At 38.0% G+C, this 13138-nt stretch overlaps 1 protein-coding gene across 38 annotated transcripts in view; it reads left to right on the top strand.

Moving 5' to 3' along the window:
• Window positions 1–13138, top strand: part of LRRFIP2 (LRR binding FLII interacting protein 2) — a 122505-nt gene that overhangs the window by 19445 nt on the left and 89922 nt on the right. For 35 of the 38 annotated variants that reach the window (XM_067005734.1, XM_059077338.2, XM_059077329.2 and 32 more), the window contains one exon: window positions 1577–1716. In XM_067005734.1, the coding sequence (XP_066861835.1) occupies window positions 1627–1716 (90 nt within the window). In that variant the 5' untranslated portion in view covers window positions 1577–1626. Of the gene's footprint in view, window positions 1–1576; window positions 1717–5754; window positions 5899–13138 lie in introns of all 38 variants that reach the window. The other 3 variants (XM_067005708.1, XM_067005709.1, XM_067005710.1) reach the window with 1 other exon arrangement.

Below are 13138 nucleotides of genomic sequence, written 5' to 3'. Positions count from 1 at the left end.
ATGCCTGCTTCTGTGAAATGTCTTTTAGTGAGTCCTTGGAAAGTTGGCTGAAGGACAAATATTGGATGATACCACAGTGCATCAGCTAAATTGTCACTCCAGTCTGAAAAGGAACTTTGTGTTGCATGCTGCTTTTTTTCTCAGTGGGTGACTAATATTTGTAGAGCATTACTATTAAATAAGTGAATGATTTTTAAAATGATGCTGAAGATAAGGATTATGGGAGACTTCTGAAAAAACTCCTCTGTGCTTTCCAGAAATTGTCTTGATTTGTGGCTAGAAGTTATCCGCTGCTGCTTTCACATATACATTCTTTTTTTCTTCCATTTCCATTTAAATGAATCCTTTTCTTGTATCAGATATATTTTCTATAGCAGGATGATAAACTGTCTTCAGTCTTCATTCTGATTGACAAATATACAAGTCAGCTATGTGGGAATAAAAATGGTGTCAGCTAAGATGGGAATGGCCTGAATTTTCACTGGAGAGAACTTTTTTGGAAGAATGGATTGATGAAGTGGTTCTGTTTTATTTTGCTTGAATCAAGTAAATTCCAATGCATTAAAGTCACTTGTACTTTTCATATAGTTCATACTATTAGGATAAACTTAACTTGAGATTTTCTTTGTGACTCACTGTGTAATGAAATTTCGCCAGTCTGTTTTGATAAAGCTAGGGAAAAAAATTAAGTTAATGGATATTTCACGAAATGAGTAGTACTTCTCAGGAATGTGTGTAGGAGAGAAGGAGGTCATATAAATTGGGATGCATTCTCAGGAGTATTTTTAATTTCATATACCACGTGTTAGAAAGCTTAGATGGTCTTTATCATCCTTGTTATTTAATCCTGGCAGATGAATTTTTCTTCTCTCTTGTAAAAATATATCTATCTTATAATAATAACAATAAAAATAGACCCATAGATCTATTCTTAGTTGTTGGCCTATGTCATCGCTGTTTTGTTCATCAGAGTATCTTTGGCACCTCCCATAGTACCTACCTGGCAACAGCAGGCACTCAGAATTTGTTGCCTAGAGGGTGTGGTTATTGCTAATTGCAGAATAATAAACCTTCATTTGTTTTTTGTTTTTTGTGGGTTTTTTGATGTAGTAATGGTTTAAGTGGAATTGTTTCTTGAATTACACTAAAAGCAAACTTACCTTTGTAGCTTTAAGGCTCTATATTAAAATTTCTTGAATATGTGCTCTCAAAGTTTTAGGCTGAATGACTTTTCTGAAATGTTTTTGACTTTCGAATGGAAATAGATTTTAGAAATAGCTGTAGTAACTTTAACCTGTTAAGTAGAATTACTGCTCTTTGCAGTTTTCTGAGGCTAATATGGTAATACATTCTGTGTTTAGCATGGTAAAAAGAGTTAGGAGGTTTAGTAATTAGTATAAATTTAAATATTCTAAAATTTATTGAAATAAATTGATAGTGGAGGACAAAGTGGTGACTAATTTCTTTAATTTATACATAAATATATAAATATTATTTCTCTTTGTTAAAAGTGTAAATGAGCATTAAAAGTGCATAAAGAGAAGCATCCTAAATTATTGTTTCTTTTTATTTCAAGGCTGAAAACAGTGAAGTCACTTTTCACAGTTAAAAGACTATTAAGACAAGATGGGGACTCCTGGTTCTGGAAGGAAAAGGACACCTGTGAAAGACCGATTTTCTGCAGAAGATGAAGCTTTGAGTAGCATTGCCAGAGAGGTATGTCTGGAAGACCCCTCTCAACACTGAGTTGTACAGATGAGAATGTTATAAAAATTCTGGGTGGGGGTTGGAGATATATACAGACATTCATTCATTGAGCTAGTTTCAGAATGTTTACTATAAATAAGATGTTAAATATGCCCTCTAAAATACTGTATTAGAGTAAAATACAGTTACTGTCTGTTTACTTGGATATTTATTCAACTCATTTAAAATTAATTTTTCATTTTATTTTTGTGGATTAGTTGACTGCCAGGTATTTGTCCTAATGTTTTGAAATTTATAATTAATCTTCATTATTGAAACTTAAGGTAATTAGAATGTTGGAGATATGATAACTATATTACAAAAATGCTCATTGGGCTCTACAGTTAATATATTCCAGGAGGCACTGTATAAATGTTAACAGAAATAATCCTTATTTGGTGTCTGCTCAGATTCAGTGTCTTAGCTGTTTTTTGAATAATTGCAGTGGAATTTTTATGTCTAACTTTTAGCTAGTAATAGAGCTTCTGGAGCATTTTTGTTTTGGTTTGTTGACAACTCAGAAAAAAGGAAAGGGGTGTCACCTGTCAAATCTCTGGCAGCATTTCCTGTTGCATATTGAAAATTTAAGATAACTCCCAGCTGTGATTTCTTAGTGAGGAACCAACTTTGTTTCAGCCTCTAATCTGCAGCTGCAGACCTGACCATATACTACTAACCTGGTACAAGAATTGCTTAGAGCATTTTAAAATTGTATTCTTTGGGTGAGAATTATTCCCTCATCACTTCCTCTTTGTTACTCTTAGTAAATAACTCATTTAGGACTAGTGCTGTTTCCTTTTGACATGTTACACAGTCTTTTTTTGGATCTAGCTCACTATACGTTTTTCCTTTTATAAGCTACTCAGCTTTTGAATTAGAAGTCAAATTTTGTAGGAGGATATTTGAAGCAGAGGAAAGTTATCTAAAAACTGATGACAAAACTGTGATAATACTTTAACAAAATTACTTTTAAAAAATCAGTGAGATTTTTTTTTTTTTTTCCCCCCGGTATACGGGCCTCTCACTGTTGTGGCCTCTCCCGTTGTGGAGCGCAGGCTCCGGACACGCAGGCTCAGCGGCCATGGCTCACGGGCCCAGCCGCTCCGCGGCATGTGGGATCCTCCCGGACCGGGGCACGAACCCGTGTCCCCTGCATTGGCAGGCGGATTCTCAGCCACTGCGCTACCAGGGAAGCCCAGTGAGATATTTTTAGATAAAAAGATAAAAGATATTTTTAAATGAAGTAGTGGATGACACTTTACAATGGTCTTAAGTATTTACCCAAATGAAGTATTTTGGAAGCCACGTAGTTTTAGTTGAAAATTGAAACTACTCAAAACGTTTGCTTCCAAAATTGGAGGGATTTACATACCCACATTTCTATAAGGGGAGAAAATGCCAGTATGTTTTAGGCTCTTTTTGTACTGTCACTGAGTACTTGAACTCTTTTTTTGGATGTGATGCTTCATTTACAAAATTGGGTAGCATTCTAGCATCCAACAGTTGAGTGCTTACTATGTGACAAATACTATTCTAAGCATTTTAAATGAATTAGTTTATTTACTCTCCACAAAATTCTGAAATGGGTTCTGTTATATTCTCCATTTTACAGATGAAGAAATCATTGCATAGAAAAGATAAGTAACTTCCCTAAGGTCACACAGCTAAGAAATAGTTGAGCTTGGATTCAAACACATAGTGTCACTGTGCTGGGCTGTTTTCAGTCTTCTCCATCTCCTCCATTAATATTTTGTTTTTCTGTAGCTTTTCATGATTTTAAAAGCACTTTCACATCTTGATTCTCACAATAACCTTATGAGTTAGGTAGGATGGGCATTGTTATTAGCCTTATTTACAGATGAGGAAACAGATGAAGCTGAGAGATTAATGTCTGGAAGGTATCAGAACTGGGACTCAAATTCAGCTTTTAAAGCCATTGTTTATTTTTTTGTATCATACTACTTCCAGAAGAGCTGGACTTTTGGAGAGTTATAAGCCGTGACTTTGAATTCTGGCTGTACTAGTTGCTGGTTGAGTAATCTTGTTAAGTAACTACTCTGGACTTCAGTTTCCTCATCTGTAAAATGGGAATAATATGGGCCTCCTGTATTATAGGGCTGCTGTGACAATTAAAGTAAGTAGTGCATGTAAACTTTACCATAGTGTTAGGCTTCCAGTAGGGTATTTTGTTGCTTATTAATAAGTTGAAATAGAAAGTAAGAATAGAAGTAAAATATTCTTCTTTTATAAAAAATACATTTATTAAGATAGGTGTTCCAAAACGTGGTTGATCATCTGAATCTCCCAGGTTGCTTTTTCAATGTACAGATTCCAGGTGTTACCCCATACTTGTTAAATCTGAATCTATGAGGTTGAGCTTATAAATCTGTATTTAAATACACACACACACACACACACACACACACACACAGAGACACACGCACACATACTCCTTCCTAGGGGATTTTGATGACCAATCATGGGAACCATGAACCAAAGTACCTAGAAGATCCCATCCTGGATGGTCAGTTTTTTTTAACTTACAGGTTATTTTCCTCCCTGTACATTATTATTTTGCTATGAAATAACTAAGTTTAATCCATTTATTATAATATTTAAAGTTAAAATAATTATTTTTATTATTAGAAAAGGTCTTAAGAGGCCAGTATTTCTAGTTTTTATTTCTATCTTCAGAACTCTGAATATGAATATTCCAACTTTAATAACCTGGTCAGAAGGCTTAGCTTAACCTGAAACATGAAAGGGCTAGTTTTTACTTTTAAGATTCAAGACTTTATTTGATAGATAGCTAGTGGGAAGCAGCCGCATAGCACAGGGAGATCAGCTCGGTGCTTTGTGACCACCTAGAGGGGTGGGATAGGAAGGGTAGGAGGGAGATGCAAGAGGGAGGGGCTATGGGGATATATGTATACGTATAGCTGATTCACTTTGTTATAAAGCAGAAACTAACTTATCATTGTAAAGCAGTTATACTCCAATAAAGATGTTTTTTTAAAAAAAGACTTTATTTGCAGGATGAGTGCCTAATGTGTGGTGCAGTAAAACTTTAGAGGAAATAAGTTTAGCAATCTTAATAATTCTTTCATATATTCCGTGTGATTTTTTTTCTCTTTCGAATTTTCATAGCCAGTTCTTAATTGTGCATTCATACATTAGATGGTTGGCATTCACAGATAGTCCCTAATCGTTATTTTCTCTGATAGGATCATCCCTTTCACACACACACACACACACACACACACACACACACACACACACACACAATTACCTTAAGTTAGGAATAAAAACTAACAGAACCCCCATAACAATTAAAAAGGACAAATAGCTTAATCTTTCTCTTTTTTTTAAGTTAAATCTAAGAGTTTCATTTGTCTTTTCCTCACTTCAAATTGTTCTTTGAGGTAGACAAGGCATACCATAAATAAAGAAAAATAGCCTCTTTTTCCTCCTGCTTACTGTGTGCTCAAGTATCCATGCTTCTCAGTTAGCCCCAAATCAGGCAACTAGAAGGAATGAGGAGCAAAAGAAACAAAAGGCATGAATATGTTCTGCAATCTGGATAATTTGCATTCTAAAATGTGGAACCGAGTGCACTTTAAAAATTGTTGTAAAATACTCATAAAATTTACCACTTTAGCCATTTTTAAGTGTACAGTTCTGTGGACTTAAGTACAGTCACATTGTTGTGCAACCATCATCACCATCCATCTCCAGAATTCTTATCTTGTAAAACCTGTTTGCATTTTTAAAAGATGTTGAAATGTTTGAAGATTGCTCCATGAAGGCAGGAATGTGGATGGATCTAGAATTCCCGCCGTGTCTGTAATAGGCATGTTGCTGCTTTGCTGGGTGAGCATGTGTGTCACAGCTCTCTGAAGACCTCATAAGAGCAGGTGTTGGAGGAGGTCAGCAGCAGGTTCTCTAGGGTATCAGAAGGCAAATCTGGATGCTTACCTTTCTCGCTTGTTTAACTTGATTGTCCCACAGGTTTGGGGGAAATGCAGTTGGAGAGTTGACTTTCAGTGAAAATTACCCGAAAGCACCGGGAGACCCTTAGGCAGCTAGCCTCGCAAAAGGAGAAAGATAGGGATGGATGAAAGCCAGTTATGCCGCCTTACCACGGTCAGTTTGGTGAGTGTTATGAAGAGTGTTCCTATGAGAAGTAGAAGCCTCTTAGAGGGTTTGCGAGCAGTCTTACTATGGCCTCACTGAAACCTGGAATATTCCTCCTTTCCTTGTTGTAGAGCTGAAATTATGAAGAAAACATGTTTTTTGCACATCTCTTCAAATGGAAGTCATCAGAACATTGCTTATTTTTGAACCTGATGATCTGAAAGCCCTTCCAGTTCTAAAATTCTGTGATCTCTTTTGAGATTCAGGACCCAAAGAAAATTCATACTCATAATGCACAACTCTCCTGAATCTAAAGAATCAATGACAGGCATAGAAACCGATCATCTTTTATAGGAGTTAGAGTCTAGTAAGTGGAATGTTTGGAGACTTTTACGTTGAGCAGAATTTATGTGTATACATATTTGGTGTGCAAACCTACCTGTAATAATAAGGAAGAAAAGAAACTATGGCTGTTTAACATTTGTAGCTGCTAGAACTTGGATTTCATTTTTTTAAATAACTTGATTGAGATATAATTCACATAACATATAGTTCACTCATTTGAAGCATACCATTCAATGGTTTTTACATGATTCACTTTTAATTTGTGGTTAAAATATATATAAGAAAATTTGCCATTTTAACCATTTTGAAGTCTATAATTCATTGGCATTAATTACATTAACAATGTTTTATAACCAGCATCACTGTCTATTTCAAAAAATCTTTCATCACCCCAGACAGAAATTCTGTAACCATTAAGTAGTAACTCCATTGCCCCCTCTTTTAGACCCTGGTAACCTCTAATCTACTTTATGTCCCTATGAATTTGTCTAATTCTAGATATTTCATATAACTGGAATTATACAATATTTGTCCATTTTGTGTCTGGCTTTTTTCACTTAGCATAATGTCTTCAAGATTCATCTGTGTTGTAGCATGTGTCAGAACTTCATTCCTCTTTTTTTTTCCTTATAAATAACTTAATTCCTTCTTTTATAACTGAATGATGTACCATCGTATGAATATATTACATTTTGTTTATCCATTTATCTATTGATGGACCCTTGGTTGGATTTTATAATTTTGCTGCTTAAAGAGGTAGATTCCAGGCGGAATGATGAGTAGTGAGAACCAGAAGTTTGTGGGTTTGATTATAGATCAGCAGCCTGAGAAGGATACAAAGGGAAGAACTGTGCTTAGTTTAAAAGATACTGTCCAGTGTTATTGTTTTATGGAATAATAATCATAATAGCTTGATAGAGCTAATGATTTTCTCATAGTTATTTAGCTATTTTATTTGAGTAATTTATTCATTTTTAGGCCATGTCGAACCAAGGATAGAAAACTTTTGGCAAGGATAGCAGTTTTTTAAATGCAAAGAATTACCATAATCAGTAATAATTATGGGTAATACCATCTTTCATTTAAGAATAAAGTAGTTTTGGGGGCTTCCCCGGTGGTCCAATGGTAAAGAATCCACCTTCCAATGCAGGGGGCGTGGGTTCGATCCCTGGTGCAGGAACTAAGATCCCAGATACCACGGTGCAACTAAGCCCACATGCCTCAACTAGAGAGCCTGCATGTCACAAACTACAGAGCCCACGCGCCCTGGAGCCTGTGTGCCACAACTAGAGAGAGGAAACCCGAACGCCACAACTGGAGAGAAGCCCGCGCACCACAGGGAAAAGATCCCTCATACCTCTATGAAGATACCGCGTGCCGCAACTAAGACCCAACGCAGCCAAAAAAATAAAGAAAATAAAATTTAAAACTTTTTTAAAAGATTAAAAAGAAGAATAAGAATAAAATGGGTTTCTTTTTTAAACGTGAATTTTGAATGTCATTCATGTAGTAAATGTTTATTGAGCATTTACTCTCTGTAGGTGCTGTGTTAGGTAAAGACAGGGAATGGACAGGTCTAACATGGTCATTTCCCTTTTTTGGAGCTTAGGTTCTAGAGGGGAAAATTGACCCTAAAAAATCATTACATAATGGACCTGTTCTTTGATTTTCAGCTTCTTTTTTTTCTTCAAATTTAATGTCTACATTTAATATTGTAATTTCTGTCTTGAAAGCTGTGATTGTCAGTGTATATCACAACCAGTGGCATTCTTAGAATTGAGCAAATATAATAATATATTTATTTACAACTGTGCTAAGTGCTTTGAGTGAACAGTAAATGATTTCATTAAAGAGTGTGTGACGGGGGACTTGACATTTTGGGGGCTTTGAGAAGGCTTCCATGAGGAAGCGCCCTTTCAATTGAGTTTTGAAGGAGGAATGCAGTGATTTAGGGGAAGCAATTGTCAGATGCAAGGAGGAGCTTTACAGTCAGAGGGAAGAATGTGTGACAAGCTTTGAGGCTGAAAGAGTGTGGAGAATTCAGGGAGTAACAACAGCAACAGCTAACATTTGCTGAGCTCTTATTATGTACCAGGCACTATTCTAAGTTCTTTAAACAGATTTAATCCTCTTGATAACTCTGTGGGGTGGTCTCCTATTCTCATTTTATCCGTGATGAATCCAAGGCATGGAGAATTGAGGTAACTTGCGCAAGGCCACGTAGCTAGAAAAGGGTCGGGCTGAAATGTGCACTTCGGCTCCTACACTCTTAATATTGTGCCTCCCGTGATATCACTGTTAACTCTGACACCTACAGCAAGGAGGAGAGTAGCCAGAGAGGCAGGCAGGAGCCAGGTCACACAGGCCAGTGGTTCTCAACTGAGAGTGATTTTTGTCCAGCTGGGGGTAGTTGGCAGTATATGAAGATATTTTTGCCTGTCACAACAGGGGGAGGGGTGTGCCAGTGGCATGTGTGGGGAGAGGCCAGGGATGTTGCTAAAAATGCTACAGTGCACAGGACAGTCCCCACAGCAAATGTCAGTAGGGCTGAGGGTGAGAACCCTGATATAAGATTTTGGTCTGTGTCCTAAGAGCAAAGGAAAAAACATTGAAGGGTTTTGTGTAGGGGTATGATGTGATCAGATTTGTGCCTCCAGAGGATGACTTTCCTGCTGGTTGGAGATGATATCACAAGGAGACATTAGTGGATGAGGAGAGATGAGTCATGAGACTTGCAGAGGCATTGGTGGCCTGGCCTAGAGTGATGACAGGAGGGATGGGGAGAGGCGGTTGGAGTGCAGAGTTAGGAGGAGGTGCTCCGTGAGTGGCAGTGCATGGGTAGCAGAGAGGGGATGTCTGGCGTTGTGCATCCTGGGGGATGGTAGGCAACGTTAGTGAGGGAAGGAGGTATGGGGAGGGAAGACCATGAATTTATGCTAGGACGTGTGGTGTTTAACATGCCTGTGAGGCATCGAAGTGGAGATTTTGAAGAAGCAGTTTGGGGATTTGGATCAAGAGGTCAAAGGAGAAGTCTGGGCTTTACATACATATTTGAGACTTGTGCCCATGTAGAAAGTAATTGAAATCATGAGTTGTGGATGAGATTGTCTAGGAAGAAAGTGTAGAGTTGAGGATAATCACTCCTCAGGCTGAGCCCTAAAGAACTCTGTGATTTCAAGGTCATGTCTTAAGTCTTTCTTAACTTTGGCACTTTTTTGATCACCCTTTTGTGTTTGGTTCAGGTTGTTCTCTGCAGATTGGATTTGTCTGAAAAATTAACTCCACAGGAGGCAGAATTACTCTTATTTAAAATACCTTTCAAATGCCTTTAATACATTCAATGGTGGTACACAAAAATTTATAAAAGATTATGAAATATGAGTTAATTTTTCAGGGTTATGGAAAATGAATGTTTTTCTTTCCATTTCTATCCAGTTAAAAGTTTTCTTTAAAAATTCTCCCCCTTTGTACTTACTGTTTTTAGTAGACAAATTCTTTGAAAGAGCAGACCTAAGTTGTCATTTTTAGTCATTTAGGAATCTTTCCAGTGGCATTAGTACATGAATGCAGCCAATTCCTGTCAAGTGCAGACCTCTCTGTTTTTTTTCCCCATCTACCCACTGGAACTAAGGTGAAGGAGGGTAGGCGATGTGGCTGGGCACTCCCTGACGCCCCCCCACCCCGGGCCCAAATCCAGGGCTCTGTGATGGCCAGCGTTACTCTCGGTATCTCACTGTTCCTTGATTTATCCCTCTAACCAGAATTAAGGGAAGATTACTGAGCCCTATGACTTAGTTTTGTGTCAGTGTGACTAAAAAATATTTGGTATAAAGTTCATTGTCACAATCTTCACCATCCCCGTGACTTACAGGTATTTGGAGAAAAAATTCAGATAGTGCGGTACCCTTACCCTAAATGTAAGGACGCTACTAGCAGCCCCACTGCCACCTCCAGCACACACACACAGTATCTCTACCACAACTGTGGGTTACATTTCTGCTTCGGTTAGATGCGTCATTGCTGAGCCAGAGTTTCAGTCTTCCCGTGCTATCTGTTTACTAGGTTGTATTCAGACCTCAGTAATAAAGTCTGTAATCTTAAATTCCGTCTCTCATTCCAAAAGAATATTTTGCTGTCAGAAGTTTTCTAAATAAAAGGAAGATATAGTTGTTTGACATCAGAAGAAAATGGGTTAAAATCCCTAGATTTTATCTAATACATATTGGTGTTTATGCTCAGAAAAATTTATATAGTTGGTTTTCAACTACCAAAAGCTTTAAAAAAAATGGTTAAACAAAATTATATTGTAAGATCTAATTGAAAGGATTTCCCTGGTTATGCAGTGGTTAAGAATCCACCTGCCAATGCATGGGACACCGGTTCGAGCCCCGGTCCAGGAAGTTCCCACATGCTGCAGAGCAACTCAGCCCATGCGCCACAACTACTGAGCCTGTGCTCTAGAGCCCACAAGCCACAACTACTGAGCCTGTGTTCCACAACTACTGAAGCCTGTGCACCTAGAGCTTGTGCTCCACAGCAAGAGAAGACACCGCAGTGAGAAGCCCCCGCAGTGAGAAGCCCGTGCACCACAACAAAGAGTAGCCCCCGCTCATCACAACTAGAGAAAGCCCACATGCAGCAACAAAGACCCAACACAGCTCCCCCCAAAAATTAATTAATTAATTTTAAAAAAAGAAATTCACCTCTTAAAAAAAAAAAGCATAATTGTAAAAAAAAATCTAATAAGAAAAATGGTACCTAAGATTTTCTACTAAAAGGAAGTTGCTAGGAAATTGAGTAATGATTTTTATTTGTTAATTTGGAAACCATAGCAACACAATAAATATTATGTCTCTTAATTTGTCTTCCAGAGTTCTTTTGGCATGAGTGTCATGGAAGAATAAACAAAATTAAACACAGTAAACTCTGAGTCTTTAGCTACCTAAATTAGTCATTTGCCTTGAATGTTTCACTTTCTAGAATTTTGTATTTTAAATTTCTTGATATTAAAGTATAGTCGTAAAGGTCCAAATTAGACCTTATTTTTCTTTCTCATGCCAGTTGCATGGATTTTATATTATGGATATACATGCAGGCTGGCAATTCCATGTTTGGCTCAGTTCAGTGCATTTCTGTCAAATCATGAAATTTTAATTTGCCTCCCTTTAAAACTGTCACATGATCACAGCAGGACAAAAGTTTAAAAGCTAGAGGTTTCCCTTCTTTTAAAGGCATTTGAGTGTGTGTTATGTTCTATTCTTTTTGAAAAATGTTAAATGCAGAAAGGTTTTGATAATAATGTCAGTACCCATGAGTCTACATTAAATGATGCTAACATTTTGGGACAGTTATTGCAGACCTTTTCTTATAAAGATCAGAAGGAAGGGAGAAGACATTATAAACCAAGTTTAGGGCCCTTTATTTTACCCCCAGGTGTATTTCCCCTTCCCCCACCCCAACAGGGAACCACTATAATAAAATCATGAGATATCCTTCCTGTTCCTGTTCTAAAGGTTCTAATACATATCACTATAAACAGTATTGTTTTATGGGTTTGTGTGTGTCACTTGCTAAGTGTTCTCAGGCACAGGGGTGTGAAACAACTAGAACATGTGGGAAGCTGCCAGAATAACAGCTCAGTTTGGCTGGAGAGAGGGTGGGGGGAATGGGAGATGATGCTGGAGAGACCAGAGGGGCCGATCAGGAAGGGATTTGTGTGCTAAGGAGTTCACATGTGATTTTGGCAGCTGTGGGGGAGCCCTTGAAGGGTAAAACCTTCTTCAGATTTAGCCACCATGTAAAGAGTGACTGGTAAGGAGAAAACTAGTTAGGAGGCTTTGTTGTCATCTTGGTGACAGTTGATGAGAACCTGAATTAAGGCAGTGATAGTGGGAATGGAGAGGGAAGTTTGGACTGAAGCAGTAGTAGAGAGAGAGAATCTTGATGGGAACTATAGCTGAGGTTTAGTGACGGGGCATGGACAGGTGATATAAACGAGGGAGGAAGGAGCCTTACGGGGATCCTTCATTTCAGTTCTGGGTAATGGGACAGCTGATGGGGGACATAAAGAGGAAGATGAACTTTAAGGGAAAGATTATAAGTTCCATTTGTGATATAGCAAATCCGAGGTTCCGGTGGGACAGCCCCAGAGCTTAATAGCCAGTTGGATCAGGACTGTGAGAGAAAACTCTGGGTTGGACACAAAGCTTTGCAGACTCTCAGTATCACCCAGGGAGGGAACATAGAGTGAAGAGAGTGAGATGAAGCCTGGAAGCTTTGGCTATATTAAAGTTTAAGGAGCTAGCAGGGGAAAATGAGCCCATGAAGGATTCTAAGGAAGAGAGGCTAGAGAGTCAAGAGGAAAACCAGGAGAGAGTAGTATTGCAGAAAGCCAAGAGAGGAGAGTTTTCAGAAGAAGTTGTGTGGCAGTGATATGGGAAGCCAGAAAGGACAAGTGAGATAAGAAGAGAAAAATTCTGTTAGGTTTGGTAGTCAGAGGTCATAAGTGACTTTGGCATGAGCAATTTCACTGAAATGATTTGGGCAGAAGCCAGAAAGCAGTCATTTGACGGGAGTGAGGAGGGAGGTGCTAGAAAAGTTGGCTGTAAAGAGAAGACGAGGCAGAACTGAACAAGGATGGGACTGTTTGTTTGTTTGTTTAAAGATAAGAGAGACTTTGAACCTACTTATGATGAGAAGAACATACCAGTAGAGGAAGAGAGTGCAAACAGAGGAGAGAGATCAGATAGTTGAGGCAACGTCCCTAGGGAGGGTGGAGTTCACATCATAGCACAGAGGGTGTGTGTCTCTTTATATATAGACACGTCCATATATGTTTTATATGTATATTGTTATATAACTTTACATTTGTGTTTTATGTGTATATACATATATTTTATATTTATATTGCTAT

The sequence above is a fragment of the Kogia breviceps genome, chromosome 10 (assembly GCF_026419965.1).
Source record: "Kogia breviceps isolate mKogBre1 chromosome 10, mKogBre1 haplotype 1, whole genome shotgun sequence".
NCBI lineage: Eukaryota > Metazoa > Chordata > Mammalia > Artiodactyla > Physeteridae > Kogia > Kogia breviceps.
This window is presented reverse-complemented; position numbering and strand designations above follow the sequence as displayed.